General features: G+C 46.1%; 1 protein-coding gene across 2 annotated transcripts in view; it reads left to right on the forward strand.

Moving 5' to 3' along the window:
- Nucleotides 1-18,060, forward strand: part of LOC110500964 (palmitoyltransferase ZDHHC17) — a 53,163-nt gene that overhangs the window by 4,769 nt on the left and 30,334 nt on the right. For both annotated transcript variants that reach the window (XM_090201017.1, XM_090201016.1), the window contains 2 exons: nucleotides 10,567-10,670; nucleotides 15,688-15,810. In XM_090201017.1, the coding sequence (XP_090057143.1) occupies nucleotides 10,567-10,670; nucleotides 15,688-15,810 (227 nt within the window). The remainder of the gene's footprint in view (nucleotides 1-10,566; nucleotides 10,671-15,687; nucleotides 15,811-18,060) is intronic.

Here is an 18,060-nt window from a genome sequence, read left to right on the forward strand (position 1 = left end):
GAAAAAAATAATATATTTTTATATGTATTTGTAATAATGACAATTACAACAATACTGAATTAACACTTTTTAACTTAATATTTAACTTATAATTCATTTTTATTTTACCTTTATTTAACCAGGCAAGTCAGTTAAGAACAAATTCTTATTTTCAATGATGGCCTAGGAACAGTGGGTTAACTGCCTGTTCAGGGGCAGAACGACAGATTTGTACCTTGTCAGCTCGGGGGTTTGAACTTGCAACCTTCCGGTTACTCGTCCAACGCTCTAACCTCTAGGCTACCCTGCTGGTGGTGAATACACCGTGGTGAATACACCCCTGGCATGCTGACTGTCCACCTTGTGTTTCTCTCACTGCCATGTAAGGAGAGCTGGTTCAGCACTTCACACTACTCCAGTGTAACTCCTGTGACATGCTGCAGGACTGATTGAGCATGGGTGGCTTCAGGCACCCTTAGTGCCTCTCACCGCTAACTCCTGGCTATCTTTGAGGCCCTTAGTCAAGCCCCCTTGTCCCTTAGCTAACATCCATGGCTGGAGGCTGATATCATTGGCTACTGGCCTAAAATAGCCCTAACAGTTTTGCTCTGTCTTTAGGGGTTTGTTGTATTGCCAAACCATCCTCCACTTCGTCAGATAATGTAGTTGCTGCTAGATTGGAGAGACAGGCCGTTATGGCCTCACCAGCAAAATAACATCTCTCTGTTCCTGGAAGAAGTTGCTTGGACCTGTTTCTCAGCATTTTTTCAAATCATCAGATCATGTTACTTACCGCTGTCAACGACATAACAGTGCATGAAACTGCCCCAATCCGTACCTTGCCGAAAGCAAATTGGTGGTTAAAAGAATACCTCTCCTGAGTGGGATTCTGGCATACTCACCAGAATTCCACTCTTTGTGGCTGTAGCTATTCTGATGAAGACTTACTATAAGCTAGTGTTTCCCATACCTAGCTCTGTTCTCCCTCAGGCCAGCGTTTGGCTTCCATTGTTTTCAATTGACAAGTTTGGTACCTTATGGTCATGTGTAGCTCCCTTGGTAGAGTGTGGCTCTTGCAACGCCAGGGTCGTGCGTTCGATACTCACTGAGGCCACCCATAAGAAAATGAAGGCTATGAACGCACTACTAACGCACTAGTTGCTTTGATCAGATAACAATAACAATAATAATATGCCATTTATGTCAGAGGTAGGGTTGCACAGTTTGGGGAATATTCAGAGGTGGAAACTTTCCGTGGGAATTAACATGAATATATGGGAGTTAAAGGAAATGAATGCAAATTAATATTAGTACCATTTTAAATGTTTTTTGTATTGAATATATTTACCACATCATATGGAGACAAACATAAACATTTACCATATCATAAGTAGACATAATTACAAATGATTAAATCCTTACAATAGAAATTTTAAAAACAATTTCGTTACGGATTAAACTTTAATTAAATGAGTTGACTCTTCACATGGGATGATTTCACTGAACAACAAAAGAAAAGGAATATTGAATGATCCCCAATGATCCATCGCATCTCCCAAAAATGTTTTCAACATACATCTGTAAAATGATAGTGTAGAAACTAAAGCTTTGGTTGTCTTCCTCTCAGGCTTCCATGTGTTCTCCCTGGACCTCCTCAATGTCCACCTCTTGAACATCAGACTCTGAGACCTCATCTTCACTGTCACTTTCCAACCTTGTTGAGGATGGCTCGTTGTCAGGCTCAAAAAGCCTCAAATTTGCCCGACATGGCCGCCAATTTTTCAACCCTGGTATTGGTCAGCCTGTTGCGTGCTTTGGTGTGTGTGTTCCCAAACAAGGACCAGTTGCGCTCTGAGGCGGCTGATGTTGGTGGGATTTGGAGGATGATGAAGGCGGGAAAGAGTCTCAGATCCACAGTCTCTTCCACCAGGTGGCTGATGAGATATGTTGGCATGACTGCCATATTGCATCTCCATCCCAAAGCCCTTGCTTGGAAGTGTACTTTGCCAGACTGCCAAGAACCTTGCCCTCATCCAGGCCAAGGTGGCGAGACACGATAGTGATGACACCATAGGCCTTGTTGATCTCTGCACCAGACAGGATGCTCCTGCCCGCATACTTGGGGTCCAACACGTATGCTGCGGCGTGTATGGGCTTCAGGCAGAAGTCTAAATGCTTTTTGATGTATTTCAGAACTGCAGTTTCCTCTGCTTGGAGCAACGGTGATGTGGTCAGGGCAGTATGGATTTCTTATCTTAAATCTGCAAGCATAGTCTGAACATCAGACAGGATGGCATTGTCTTTCAGGAGTTTCAAGCTGCGTACCACTCTCTCCCAAAATACATCATCCATGAGGATCCTCTTGATGGGGCTGTCCATATCGGCAGACTGTGATATGGCCATTTCTTGGAGACACTCCTTCCCCTCCAGGGGACTGTCAGACAACACCACCCCAACGGATGTTGCTGGGCAGCTTCAATGTGGTGCTCTTATTCTTCTCACTTTGCTTGGTGAGGTAGATTGCTGCTGATGACTCTTCACATACCTAACTGTTTACTTGGCTCTCTTGTAGAGTGTATCCATTGTTTTCAGTGTCATGATGTCCTCGAGGAGCAGCTTCAATGCATGAGCAGCACAACCAATGGGTGTAGGACTCCTCCACTTTAGACCAAGCAGCCTTCATGTTCGCAGCATTGTTTGTCACCAGTGCAAATCCCTTCTGTGGTCCAAGGTCATTGACTGCCTTCAGCTCATCTGCAGTGTAGAGACCGGTGTGTCTGTTGTCCCTTGTGTCTGTGCTCTTGTAGAATACTGGTTGAGGGGTGGAGATGTAGTTAATTATTCCTTGCCCACGAACATTCGACCACCCATCAGAGATGATTGCAATACAGTCTGCTTTCTCTATGATTTGCTTGACCTTCACTTGAACTCTGTTGAACTCTGCATCCAGCAAATGAGTAGATAAAGCATGTCTGTTTTGGAGGAGTGTATGCTGGGCGAAGAACATTCAGAAATCTCTTCCAATACACATTGCCTGTGAGCATCAGAGGTGAACCAGTTGCATACACAGCTCGAGCAAGACATTCATCAGAATTTCTCTGACTACATTCCTCCATTGAGTAAAAAAAAACAACTTCTCATTCCAGGAGGACCATGAGCTGTTGCTTTCGAATAAGGTGTCTGATTCATCATTTTCACCTCGAATAGAAGCGGAGGGACTTTTGTCAGAGGTTGCATGTTGTGAGCGCTGAGGGAACTTTATGCACTTGGCCAGATGATTCTGTGTCTTTTTTTGCAGTCTTCACATATGATTTGGCACAGTATTTGCAGATGTACACCATTTTTCCTTCTACATTAGCTGCAGTGAAACGTCTCCACACATCAGATAGTGCCCGTGGCATTTCCCTGAAAAGATTAGGAAAAAAACGTGTTTAAAAAAAATAAATACAATTCCATGTACAGATTAATAGTTAAGTAGTTAGATTAAACAACTCCTTTGTAAGATAAATGTTTTAAAATGAAACATGTATGAAACAGGTGAATTAACACTCCTCAGTTAGCAGCCTCAAGCAAGCTAAAACCCACCTGTTAGCAAAAACTAACTAGCAGAAATTGTTAGTTAGAAATTATTGAAACAGTTAGAAATGACTGAAACACACTTTGCTGTAGGCTACTATTTACTAGTTAAGAAAAAATTATGTATGTCATATAAAATATATTCACCCCACCCAGTATTCTAATCAAAACTTACCAGAAAGCATTTAGTCCTTGGCTCAGACAGTGTAGTACTGTGGGCTCAAAAGCATCTCATTAGTGTGCAAGATCTTGAGAATCAGCTGTACATGTGATGGAAGAGTGCACTGCACATGTGATTGAAGAATGCACTGTGTATGCAGAGGGTTGCAATTCCATTGAATTGGGGATAGTTCAACCAAAATATGCCACAATACCTAGAATTGCCTTGTGTAGCCCACAAAAAAAGTTCACTATTATAAGCTAACTTTTTTTTGATGCATTTAAGCAAAATTCCCGAAATTCCAGGGCTTAAATTCCCATGGAAAATTTCCGGGAAAATTATAGAAAGTTTCCGATCTTTTGCAACCCAAGTCAGAGGGCATGGATGTGATTTGAGGGCCTTTTGAAAGACTGCCAGGGGGTAGTCTTTCATCTGCCTGGCATGGCTCCTCCCCCTCTCCTCCCTTCGCCTTTCATCCCTCTCCATCCTCCAGTCAGCTCTAGCTCCTCTCCATCCTCCAGTCAGCTCTAGCTCCTCTCCATCCTCCAGTCAGCTCTAGCTCCTCTCCATCCTCCAGTCAGCTCTAGCTCCTCTCCATCCTCCAGTCAGCTCTAGCTCCTCTCCATCCTCCAGTCAGCTCTAGCTCCTCTCCATCCTCCAGTCAGCTCTAGCTCCTCTCCTCCCTTCAGGGTAGCCTGTAGATTATAGATTACTATACATATTTAATGATCTCATTATAATCCTTACCCCTCGTTAACTGTCTACCAAGTGTTTTTCCCATCAGATTTTCATCCGTATAGCCTTCTGTAGGTCTATATGATCAATCATTAACCCAGTATCCTTAGTCTGCTGTAGGTCTATATGATTCATTAACCCAGTATCCTTATAGTCTGCTGTATGTATATATGATTCATCATTAACCAAGTATCCTTATAGTCTGCTGTAGGTCTATATGATTCATCATTAACCAAGTATCCATAATCTGATGTAGGTATATATGATTAATCATTAACCAAGTATCCTTATAGTCTGCTGTAGGTGTTATGGTGCGTGAATGAGGACCCAAAAGCGAATTAACAAACAGAGTACTTTAATGACGAACATACGTGGGCTCAGATGGACAGGTAGATTCCGACAGGACAGGACAAGGTTGCAGCACACACGATGATAGTCTGGTTCAGGCATGAGACACATAAACAAACAAACAAGAATCCGACAAGGACAGGAGCAGAAACAGAGACAGATATAGGGACCTAATCAGAGGGAAAAAGGGAACAGGTGGGGAACGGGGTGAATGGGTAATTAGGAGGAGACAAGGCACAGCTGGGGAAAAGAGGGGGAGAAAAGGTAACATAACAACGACCAGCAGAGGGAGACAGGGTGAAGGGAAAGGACAGAGACAAGACACAACATGACAGTACATGACAGTACCCCCCCACTCACCGAGCGCCTCCTGGCGCACTCGAGGAGGAAGCCTGGCGGCAACGGAGGAAATCATCGATCAGCGCACGGTCCAGCACGTCCCGAGAGGGAACCCAACTCCTCTCCTCAGGACCGTACCCCTCCCAATCTACTAGGTACTGATGACCACGGCCCCGAGGACGCATGTCCAAAATCCTACGGACCCTGTAGATGGGTGCGCCCTCGACAAGGATGGGGGGGGGGGGGGGAAGACGAGCGGGGGCGCGAAGAACGGGCTTGACACAGGAGACATGGAAGACCGGGTGGACGCGACGAAGATATCGCGGCAGAAGAAGTCGCACTGCGACAGGGTTAATGATTTGAGAGATACGGAATGGACCAATGAACCGCGGGGTCAACTTGCGAGAAGCCGTCTTAAGGGGAAGGTTCTGAGTGGAGAGCCAAACTCTCTGACCGCGACAATATCTAGGGCTCTTCGTTCTACGCTTATTAGCAGCTCTCACAGTCTGCGCCCTATAACGGCAAAGTGCAGACCTGACCCTCTTCCAGGTGCGCTCGCAACGTTGGACAAAAGCCTGAGCGGAGGGGACGCTGGACTCGGCGAACTGAGATGAGAACAACGGAGGCTGGTACCCGAGGCTACTCTGAAAAGGAGATAGCCCGGTCGCAGACGAAGGAAGCGAGTTGTGGGCGTATTCTGCCCAGGGGAGCTGTTCTGACCAAGACGCAGGGTTGCGAAAAGAAAGACTGCGTAAGATGCGACCAATAGTCTGATTGGCCCGTTCTGCTTGACCGTTAGACTGGGGGTGAAAGCCGGAAGAGAGACTGACGGAAGCCCCAATCAAACGGCAAAACTCCCTCCAAAATTGAGACGTGAATTGCGGACCTCTGTCCGAAACGACGTCTGACGGAAGGCCATGAATTCTGAAAACATTCTCGATGATGATTTGTGCCGTCTCTTTAGCAGAAGGAAGCTTAGCAAGGGGAATGAAATGAGCCGCCTTAGAGAACCTATCGACAACCGTAAGAATAACAGTCTTCCCCGCTGACGAAGGCAGTCCGGTGACAAAATCTAAGGCGATGTGAGACCACGGTCGAGAGGGAATAGGAAGCGGCCTGAGACGGCCGGCAGGAGGAGAGTTACCGGACTTAGTCTGCGCGCAGACCGAACAAGCAGCCACGAAACGACGCGTGTCATGCTCCCGGGTGGGCCACCAGAAACGCTGGCGAATGGAAGCAAGCGTACCCCGAACGCCAGGGTGACCGGCTAACTTGGCAGAGTGAGCCCACTGAAGAACGGCCAGACGAGTAGGAGCGGGAACGAAAAGAAGGTTCCTAGGACAAGCGCGCGGCGACGGAGTTTGAGTGAGTGCTTGCTTTACCTGCCTCTCAATTCCCCAGACAGTCAACCCGACAACACGCCCCTCAGGGAGAATCCCCTCGGGGTCAGTGGAGGCTACTGAAGAACTGAAGAGACGAGACAAAGCATCAGGCTTGGTGTTCTTAGAGCCCGGACGATAAGAAATCACGAACTCGAAACGAGCGAAAAACAGCGCCCAACGCGCCTGACGCGCATTAAGTCGTTTGGCAGAACGGATGTACTCAAGGTTCCTATGGTCAGTCCAAACGACAAAAGGAACGGTCGCCCCCTCCAACCACTGTCGCCATTCGCCTAGGGCTAACCGGATGGCGAGCAGTTCGCGGTTACCCACATCATAGTTACGTTCCGACGGCGACAGGCGATGAGAAAAATACGCGCATGGGTGGACCTTGTCGTCAGAGAGGGAGCGCTGAGAAAGGATGGCTCCCACTCCCACCTCTGACGCGTCAACCTCGACAACGAACTGTCTAGAGACGTCAGGTGTAACAAGGATAGGAGCGGATGTAAAACGATTCTTGAGGAGATCAAAAGCTCCCTGGGCGGAAACGGACCACTTAAAGCACGTCTTGACAGAAGTAAGGGCTGTGAGAGGAGCTGCCACCTGACCGAAATTACGGATGAAACGACGATAGAAGTTCGCGAAGCCGAGAAAGCGCTGCAGCTCGACGCGTGACTTAGGGACGGGCCAATCAATGACAGCTTGGACCTTAGCGGGATCCATCTTAATGCCTTCAGCGGAAATAACAGAACCGAGAAATGTGACGGAGGAGGCATGAAAAGTGCACTTCTCAGCCTTCACGAAAAGACAATTCTCTAAAAGGCGCTGGAGGACACGTCGAACGTGCTGAACATGAATCTGGAGTGACGGTGAAAAAATCAGGATATCGTCAAGGTAAACGAAAACAAAGATGTTCAGCATGTCTCTCAGGACATCATTGACTAATGCCTGAAAGACAGCTGGAGCGTTAGCGAGGCCGAAAGGAAGAACCCGGTATTCAAAGTGCCCTAACGGAGTGTTAAACGCCGTCTTCCACTCGTCCCCCTCCCTGATGCGCACGAGATGGTAAGCGTTACGAAGGTCCAACTTAGTGAAAAACCTGGCTCCCTGCAGGATCTCGAAGGCTGAAGACATAAGAGGAAGCGGATAACGATTCTTCACTGTTATGTCATTCAGCCCTCGATAATCTATGCAGGGGCGCAGAGACCCGTCCTTCTTCTTGACAAAAAAAAACCCCGCTGCGGCGGGAGAGGAGGAGGGGACTATGGTACCGGCGTCAAGAGCTACAGACAAATAATCTTCGAGAGCCTTACGTTCGGGAGCCGACAGAGAGTATAGTCTACCCCGGGGGGGGGTGGTTCCCGGAAGGAGATCAATACTACAATCATACGACCGGTGTGGAGGAAGAGAGGTGGCCCTGGACCGACTGAACACCGTGCGCAGATCGTGATATTCCTCCGGCACCCCTGTCAAATCACCAGGCTCCTCCTGTGAAGAAGAGACAGAGGAAACAGGAGGGATAGCAGACATTAAACATTTCACATGACAAGAGACGTTCCAGGAGAGGATAGAATTACTAGACCAATTAATGGAAGGATTATGACAAACTAGCCAGGGATGGCCCAAAACAACAGGTGTAAAAGGTGAACGAAAAATTAAAAAAGAAATGGTTTCACTATGATTACCAGAAACAGTGAGGGTTAAAGGTAGCGTCTCACGCTGAATCCTGGGGAGAGGACTACCATCCAGGGCGAACAAGGCCGTGGGCTCCTTTAACTGTCTGAGAGGAATGTCATGTTCCCGAGCCCAGGTCTCGTCCATAAAACAGCCCTCCGCCCCAGAGTCTATTAAGGCACTGCAGGAAGCTGACGAACCGGTCCAGCGTAGATGGACCGACAAGGTAGTGCAGGATCTTGAAGGAGAGACAGGAGTAGTAGCGCTCACCAGTAGCCCTCCGCTTACTGACGAGCTCTGGCCTTTTACTGGACATGAAGTGGCAAAATGACCAGCGGAACCGCAATAGAGACAGAGGCGGTTGGTGATTCTCCGTTCCCTCTCCTTAGTCGAGATGCGGATACCTCCCAGCTGCATGGGCTCAGCACCCGAGCCGGCAGAGGAAGATGGTAGTGATGCGGAGAGGGAGGCGACGGAGAGCGCAAGCTCCTTTCCACGAGCTCGGTGACGAAGATCAACCCGTCGCTCAATGCGAATAGCGAGTTCAATCAAGGAATCCACGCTGGAAGGAACCTCCCGGGAGAGAATCTCATCCTTTACCTCTGCGCGGAGACCCTCCAGAAGACGAGCGAGCAAGGCCGGCTCGTTCCAGCCACTGGAGACAGCAAGAGTGCGAAACTCAATAGAGTAGTCTGTTATGGATCGATTGCCTTGACATAGGGAAGACAGGGCCCTGGAAGCCTCCTCCCCAAAAACAGATCGATCAAAAACCCGTATCATCTCCTCCTTAAAGTCTTGATACTGGTTAATACACTCAGCCCTTGCCTCCCAGATTGCCGTGCCCCACTCACGAGCCCGTCCAATAAGGAGAGATATGACGTAGGCGACACGAGCAGTGCTCCTGGAGTAAGTGTTGGGCTGGAGAGAAAACACAATATCACACTGGGTGAGGAACGAGCGGCATTCAGTGGGCTCCCCAGAGTAACACGGCGGGTTATTGATTCTGGGCTCCGGAGATTCGAAAGCCCTGGAAGTGGCCGGTGGATCGAGGCGGAGATGGTGAACCTGTTCTGTGAGGTTGGAGACTTGGGTGGCCAGGGTCTCAACGGCATGTCGAGCAGCAGACAATTCCTGCTTGTGTCTGCCTAGCATCGCTCCCTGGATCTCGACGGCTGAGTGGAGAGGATCCGAAGTCGCTGGGTCCATTCTTGGTCGGATTCTTCTGTTATGGTGCGTGAATGAGGACCCAAAAGCGAATTAACAAACAGAGTACTTTAATGACGAACATACGTGGGCTCAGATGGACAGGTAGATTCCGACAGGACAGGACAAGGTTGCAGCACACACGATGATAGTCTGGTTCAGGCATGAGACACATAAACAAACAAACAAGAATCCGACAAGGACAGGAGCAGAAACAGAGACAGATATAGGGACCTAATCAGAGGGAAAAAGGGAACAGGTGGGGAACGGGGTGAATGGGTAATTAGGAGGAGACAAGGCACAGCTGGGGAAAAGAGGGGGAGAAAAGGTAACATAACAACGACCAGCAGAGGGAGACAGGGTGAAGGGAAAGGACAGAGACAAGACACAACATGACAGTACATGACAGTAGGTCTATATGATTCATCATTAACCAAGTATCCTTATAGTGAGCCTTGGACAAGTGAGCCTTGGACAAGTGAGCCTTGGACAAGTGAGCCTTGGACAAGTGAGCCTTGGACAAGTGAGCCTTGGACAAGTGAGCCTTGGACAAGTGAGCCTTGGACAAGTGAGCCTTGGACAATCCATAGTGGCCAATAGGGCAGGAGCCCATATCCTGAGTCTGTAGTGTGGGGCAGCTTGACGTACAAGTACACCCCGTGGACAGGACGCTAGTCTGTCACCGGGCCTTTCATTGGAAAATAGATTTAGTAGGAATCTAGACGATATATAGGCCTGTTATGGTTGTTTTACAGTCAGTACTGTACACGTGAACCAAGTTTCATGCTTTTATGAAAACCCTAACTGCATTCTCCTGGACCAATAGTGTTGTTCAGTAAAGGTTATAGAGACTGAGTGAGAACTGGGATGTGATGTGTATTTAACAGTCACCAAGGCAGCAATATAGCAGTCCTCCCGGGGTGAGGGGGGTGGTTAAATGACGTTGCCATGGCGTTGCCGTGGAGGCTAATAAGAATGTGAAGGGCCTATGTGGGCGGCCCCGGCTCACTGTTGCCCACCATCAGAACACGACACAGCCTCCTCCAACTCTCTCCGTCGCTCATTCAATCGCTCTCGTGAGATGACGCTGTGCCATCTGGGTAGGCCCACTGGGTCCAGGCAAGGCACGGATTGATGAAACTCATTGCTGTTTTTTTTTTTCTCTCCCAACAGGAACTCAAGCCCCAGAGTCACTATAACCATGGCTACAGTGAGAATGTGGGGCGCAAGAGCCACGTGGATGACTACAGTACCTGGGACATCGTCAAAGCCACGCAGTGAGTATCCACGCTCCGCCGGGCTCACGTGTGTGTGTGTGTGTGTGTATGCGCACAAAGCTTGGCCGGTGTGGTTCAAGGTATACAAGCAGTGTGGGCTGGTATACAAGCAATATAACTGGTTTTAAAAACACTTCCTGTTGCAGTATAGTTATCTTACTTGTGTAGCAGGGCAAACATTATTTGCAGGCTCCACGTTGTTCTCCAGCACACAGGCCTGACTGCTTTTATCCTTTATTTAACTAGGTCAATTAAGAACAAATTCTTATTTACAATGACGGCCTCTGAACAGTGGGTTAACTGCCTTGTTCAGGGGCAGAACAACAGATTTTTACCTTGTAAGCTCAGGGATTTGATCTTACCACCTTTTGGTTACTAGGCCAACGCTCTATCCACTAGCCTACCTGCGGTACCATGCAAAGCAGCTCCCCAGACATGTGGCTAAGATAAGCTGGCATTTCATCAATCTACACACAATACCCCATAATTAAGCGAAAACAGCTTTTTAGAAATGTTTGCACATTTATAAAAACAGAACTTATTTATTCAGACCCTTTGCTATGAGTCTCGAAATTGAGCTCAGGTGAATCATGTTTCCATTGATTATCCTTGAGATGTTTCTACAACTTGTTTGGAGTCCACCTGTGGTAAATTCAATTGATTGGACATGCTTTGGAAAGGCACACACCTGTCTATATAAGGTCCCACATATGACAGTGCATGTCAGAGCAAAAGGTCGAAGGAATTGTCCATGAGGTCGAAGGAATTGTCCATAGAGCTCCGTGAACCTGTACCCCTAGGTTCAGATCTAGGATCTGTTACCCCTCCCCCAGTCCTAACCTTAACCATTAGTGGGGAAAATGCAAAACTGGCTCAAGATCAGTGTCTAGGAGCAACTTCACACTACACCGCTATCGATACTCCCTCTAGTTGGTTTGCATATAGGGTAACAGACAGGCCCCTAGTATGGACGCTCGCAGGAAACCACTAACAGAACATGTATTTCCTGTGTGATTTACTACCAGCCTCCCTGGACTTGTTTCCTTGGTCTGGCATCGTCAGGACCAGATATGTATCAGCTAGTCTGCACTACCTGTGATTTCCCTTCCCCCTTGAATGTGTTCACATGGTATTATGAAACGTTCCTTCCCCTATGATCCAGACCAATGGTGAATGACCACAGTTCCTTCAAACTATTCACACCCATTGACTTTTTACACACGTTGTTACAGCCTGAATTTAAAATGGATTAAAAGGAGTTTTTTGTCACACACAATACCCCATAATGTCAGTGGAATTTTGTTATCAGATGTTTTACAAATTAATAAAAAATGAAAAATCTGAATTGTCTTGAATCAATTTGTTATGGCAAGCCTAAATAGGTTCAGGAGTCAACATGTGCTCAACAAGTCCCATAATAAGTTGCATGGACTCACTCTGGGGGCAATAATAGTGTTTAAGCTACTTTTTGAATGACTACCTCCTCACTGTACCTCACACTTGTACCCCACACACACTTGTCTATAAGGTCCCCCAGTCGAGCAGTGAATATCAAAAATTGATTCAAACACAAAGACCAGGGAAGTTTTACAATGTTTCGCAAAGAAGGGCACCTAAAACACAGACATTGAATATCACTTTGAGTATGGTGAAGTTATTAATTAGACTTTGGATGGGGTATCTACACCCAGTCACCTCAAAGATACAGGTGTCCTTCCTAACTCAGTTGCCGAAGAAGAAAATCCGCTCAGGAATTTCACCATGACACCGTACCCAAACCGGCCATCGTGCGCCAATTGATTTTGTCCCCCCACACCAAACGCGATGACGACACACAGGTTAAAATATCAAAACAAACTCTGAACCAATTATTTTAATTTCGGGGACAGGTCTAAAAGCATTAAACATTTATGGCAATTTAGCTAGCTAGCTAGCTAGCTTGCTGTTGTAATTTGTCCTGGGATATAAACATTGAGTTGTTATTTTACCTGAAATGCACAAGGTCCTCTTCTCCGACAATTAATCCACACATAAGACAGTGAACCGAATCGTTTCCCAATCAAATGTTATTGGTCACAAACACATGGTTAGCAGATGTTAATGCGAGTGTAGCGAAATACTTGTGCTTCTAGTTCTGACCGTGCAGTAATATCTAACAATTTCACAACTACCTTATTCACACAAGTGTAAAGGAATTATTAAGAATATGTACATATAAATATATGGATGAGCGATGGCCGAACGACATAGGCAAGATGCAGTAGATACATATGAGATGAGTAATGTAGGGTATGTAAACATTATATAAAGTGGCATTTTTTTAAAGTGACTAGTGATACATTTATTACATCCAATTTTTTATTATTAATGTGGCTAGAGATTTAAGTCAGTATGTTGGCAGCAGCCACTCAATGTTAGTGATGGCTGTTTAACAGTATGATGGCCTTGAGATAGAAGCTGTTTTTCAGTCTCTCGGTCCCTGCTTTGATGCACCTGTACTGACCTCGCCTTTTGGATGATAGCGGGGTGAACAGGCAGTGGCTCGGATGGTTACTGTCCTTTGATCTTTTTGGCCTTCCTGTGACATCGGGTGGTGGAGCAGCCCCTTATCCACATCGACGGGACAGTAGTGGAGAAGGTGGAACATTTTAAGTTCCTCTTCTTGTCATGTCTCCTCCTTCCAGGCTTTTTCTTCTTTGGACTTTATATGGCGATCGGCATCTGAACTTTCATAGTATTACCACGACAACCGACGAACTCAGTTGTCTTTCAATCGCCCACGTGGGTATAACCAATGAGGAAATGGCACGTGGGTATCTGCTTCTATAAACCAATGAGGAGATGAGAGAGGCAGGACTAGCACCGCGATCAGCGTCACAAATAGAACTGACTTGAAAGGAATTTTATAATATCTGTACATTATAGGAACACTTGTAATTACAAAAGTACAATGATTTAAAGTTTTGCTTTAGCTTGAGATTAAGAATCAGTGGTAGAGACGTAAAGTGCACAAAGAGGTCAACTGTCCAAAAATCAGATGTTCTGTGTTGAAAATATACGTTCAGTTTCTGTTGATACTATGTTCCAGTCTTACTTCTGCTGGAACATGATGGAAACAGGAGGAAGAAGGATTGGGAAACTAACTGCAAATAACAATAAGCTGAACAACTCCTAGCAGAGACATCTTTGTATTAGCAACTATTAATTCTGAGTTTATTTGGTATTAAAGTTAAGGGACATCACCCTGGGCGGGGTGAACCTCAGTAGGGGATAAAAAGGGAAAACACCATCTTTTGTACTGAGTGTGTTACTTGCAAATGACTAAGTGTATACTCCAAATGACTAAGTGTATACTCCAAATGACTAAGTGTATACTCCAAATGACTAAGTGTATACTCCAAATGACTAAGTGTATACTCCAAATGACTAAGTGTATACTCCAAATGACTAAACTCCAAATGACTAAGTGTATACTCCAAATGACTAAGTGTATACTCCAAATGACTAAGTGTATACTCCAAATGACTAAGTGTATACTCCAAATGACTAAGTGTATACTCCAAATGACTAAACTCCAAATGACTAAACTCCAAATGACTAAACTCCAAATGACTAAGTGTATACTCCAAATGACTAAGTGTATACTCCAAAGAAGTTTCCTGTGGTCACTTGTATAACAGGGCAGAATTCTCTTACAACGCTCATTGGCACTTACGAGCAGTGTGGGTTTATGTCCTGAGGTGCTGACCTGTTTCACCCTCGACAACAACTGTGATTATTATTTGACCATGCTGGTCATTTATGAACATTTGAACATCTTGGCCATGTTCTGTTATAATCTCCACCCGGCACAGCCAGAAGAGGACTGGCCACCCCTCAGCCTGGTTCCTGTCTAGGTTTCTTCCTAGGTTTTGGCCTTTCTAGGGAGTTTTTCTTAGCCACCGTGCTTCTACACCTGTATTGCTTGCTATTTGGGGTTTTAGGCTGGGTTTCTGTACAGCACTTTGAGATATCAGCTGATGTAAGAAGGGCTATATAAATACATTTGATTTACATGTATTTTGCAACGCTCGCACACGTGAGTGGTGTCGTCAGCATGTGAGGCCAATGGTGACTTTATAACAGTTAAGAGTTTAATGGCTGTGATCAGAGAACTGAGGATGGATCAACAACATTGTAGTTACTCTACAATACTAACCTAATTGACAGAGTAAAAAGGAAGCCTGTACAGAATAAAAATATTCCAAAGCATGCATCCTGTTTTGCAACGAGGCACTAAAGTAATACTGCAACAACAACAAAAATGACAAAGGAATTAACTTTCTGGCCTGAAATATAAAGTTTTGTGTTTGGGGCAAATCCAAAACAACACATTACTAAGTACAACTCTCCACATTTTCAAGCATTGTGGTGGCTGCATCATGTAATGGGTATGCTTGTAATTGTTAAGGACTGGGGAGTTTTTCAGGATAAAAAAAAATTAACGGAATGGAGCTAAGCACAGGAAAAATCCTATAGGAAAACCTGGTCTGCTTTCACACCAGATACTGAGAGATGAATTCACCTTTCAGCAGGACAATAACCTAGAACACAAGGCCAAATCTACACTGGAGTTGCTTACCAAGAAGACCATGGATGTTCCTGATTGGCCGAGTTACACTTTTGACATAAATATACTTGAAAATCGATGGCAAGACCTGAAAATGGTTGTCTAGCAATGATCAACAACCAACACTTTTTTTTAAAGAATAATGTTTAAATGTTGCAAAATGTTGGTGTGGAAAGCTCTTAGAGACTTACCCAGAAAGACTCACAGCTGTAATTGCTGTCGAATGTGTTTGAAACATGTATTGACTCAGGGGTGTGAATACTTATGTAAATTAGATATTTCTTTATTTCATATCAAATAAATGTGCATGCATTTATAAAAACATGTTTTCACTGTGTAAATGTGTGAAATCGATTTTAATCCATTTTGAATTCAGTCTAACACCAGTCTAATACCTACATTCTCCAGGTATGGGATCTTTGAGCGCTGCAGAGAGCTGGTGGAGGCAGGCTATGACGTTCAGCAGCCGGACAAAGAGAACGTCACACTCCTGCACTGGGCCGCCATCAACAATAGAATAGACTTGGTCAAGTGAGTGAGACACACACAGACCTCACACTCACACACCTCAGTCACATACACACACAGGCCTCACACTGAATAACCCAATGCCCTTGACCTCCTCTCACTATTCAGCTGTCTTACATGTGAGTTGCAGTAAACCTACATGTACACGTGAAATGCTACTCCCAACACCCTCCTGTGGAATGTTTATTATCAGAAGGATTTCCCAGTCAGACTGGAACTCATGCAAGCATACTGTCCTAGAACCCTAAACACACATACTCACACAGGACATAGTCCTGGAACCCTAAACTCACACAGGACATAGTCCCGGAACCCTAAACTCACACAGGACATAGTCCCGGAACCCTAAACTCACACAGGACATAGTCCCGGAACCCTAAACTCACATACTCACACAGGACATTGTCCCGGAACCCTAAACTCACACAGGACATAGTCCTGGAACCCTAAACTCACACAGGACATAGTCCTAGAACCCTAAACTCACACAGGACATTGTCCCGGAACCCTAAACTCACACAGGACATAGTCCTAGAACCCTAAACACACATACTCACACAGGACATAGTCCTGGAACCCTAAACTCACACAGGACATAGTCCTGGAACCCTAAACTCACACAGGACATAGTCCCGGAACCCTAAACTCACACAGGACATAGTCCCGGAACCCTAAACTCACACAGGACATAGTCCCGGAACCCTAAACTCACACAGGACATAGTCCCGGAACCCTAAACTCACACAGGACATAGTCCCGGAACCCTAAACTCACACAGGACATAGTCCCGGAACCCTAAACTCACACAGGACATAGTCCCGGAACCCTAAACTCACACAGGACATAGTCCCGGAACCCTAAACTCACACAGGACATAGTCCTAGAACCCTAAACTCACACAGGACATAGTCCCGGAACCCTAAACTCACACAGGACATAGTCCTAGAACCCTAAACTCACACAGGACATAGTCCTAGAACCCTAAACTCACACAGGACATAGTCCTAGAACCCTAAACTCACACAGGACATAGTCCCGGAACCCTAAACTCACACAGGACATAGTCCCGGAACCCTAAACTCACACAGGACATAGTCCCGGAACCCTAAACTCACATACTCACACAGGACATTGTCCCGGAACCCTAAACTCACACAGGACATAGTCCTGGAACCCTAAACTCACACAGGACATAGTCCTAGAACCCTAAACTCACACAGGACATTGTCCCGGAACCCTAAACTCACACAGGACATAGTCCTGGAACCCTAAACTCACACAGGACATAGTCCTAGAACCCTAAACACACATACTCACACAGGACATAGTCCTGGAACCCTAAACTCACACAGGACATAGTCCTGGAACCCTAAACTCACACAGGACATAGTCCTAGAACCCTAAACTCACACAGGACATTGTCCCGGAACCCTAAACTCACACAGGACATAGTCCTGGAACCCTAAACTCACACAGGACATAGTCCTAGAACCCTAAACACACATACTCACACAGGACATAGTCCTGGAACCCTAAACTCACACAGGACATAGTCCTGGAACCCTAAACACACATACTCACACAGGACATAGTCCTGGAACCCTAAACTCACACAGGACGTAGTCCTGGAACCCTAAACTCACATACTCACACAGGACATAGTCCTGGAACCCTAAACTCACACAGGACATAGTCCCGGAACCCTAAACTCACACAGGACATAGTCCCGGAACCCTAAACTCACACAGGACATAGTCCCGGAACCCTAAACTCACACAGGACATAGTCCCGGAACCCTAAACTCACACAGGACATAGTCCCGGAACCCTAAACTCACACAGGACATAGTCCCGGAACCCTAAACTCACACAGGACATAGTCCCGGAACCCTAAACTCACACAGGACATAGAACCCTAACGTTGCAGTGTGTTCTGTGTGGGTCATACGTTGGATTTATAAAGGTATGCATCACATTGTATGTGTAGAGACGGCGTGATAGAAATGGTAGCAGAAGGTGAATGTTGAACTTTTGTTGTGATCCTGTGGACCGTTTTGCACCATGACCCTGTCGGTGTGATGGAGACTCATACTCACACAGGACAAAGGCTGGCATTGGGCCTATACATGGGCCTATACACACAGGACATAGTCCCGGAACCCTAAACTCACACAGGACATAGTCCCGGAACCCTAAACTCACACAGGACATTGTCCCGGAACCCTAAACTCACACAGGACATAGTCCCGGAATC

Source organism: Oncorhynchus mykiss, chromosome 15 (genome assembly GCF_057628025.1).
Source record: "Oncorhynchus mykiss isolate SJ-2025 chromosome 15, ASM5762802v1, whole genome shotgun sequence".
Classification (NCBI taxonomy): domain Eukaryota; kingdom Metazoa; phylum Chordata; class Actinopteri; order Salmoniformes; family Salmonidae; genus Oncorhynchus; species Oncorhynchus mykiss.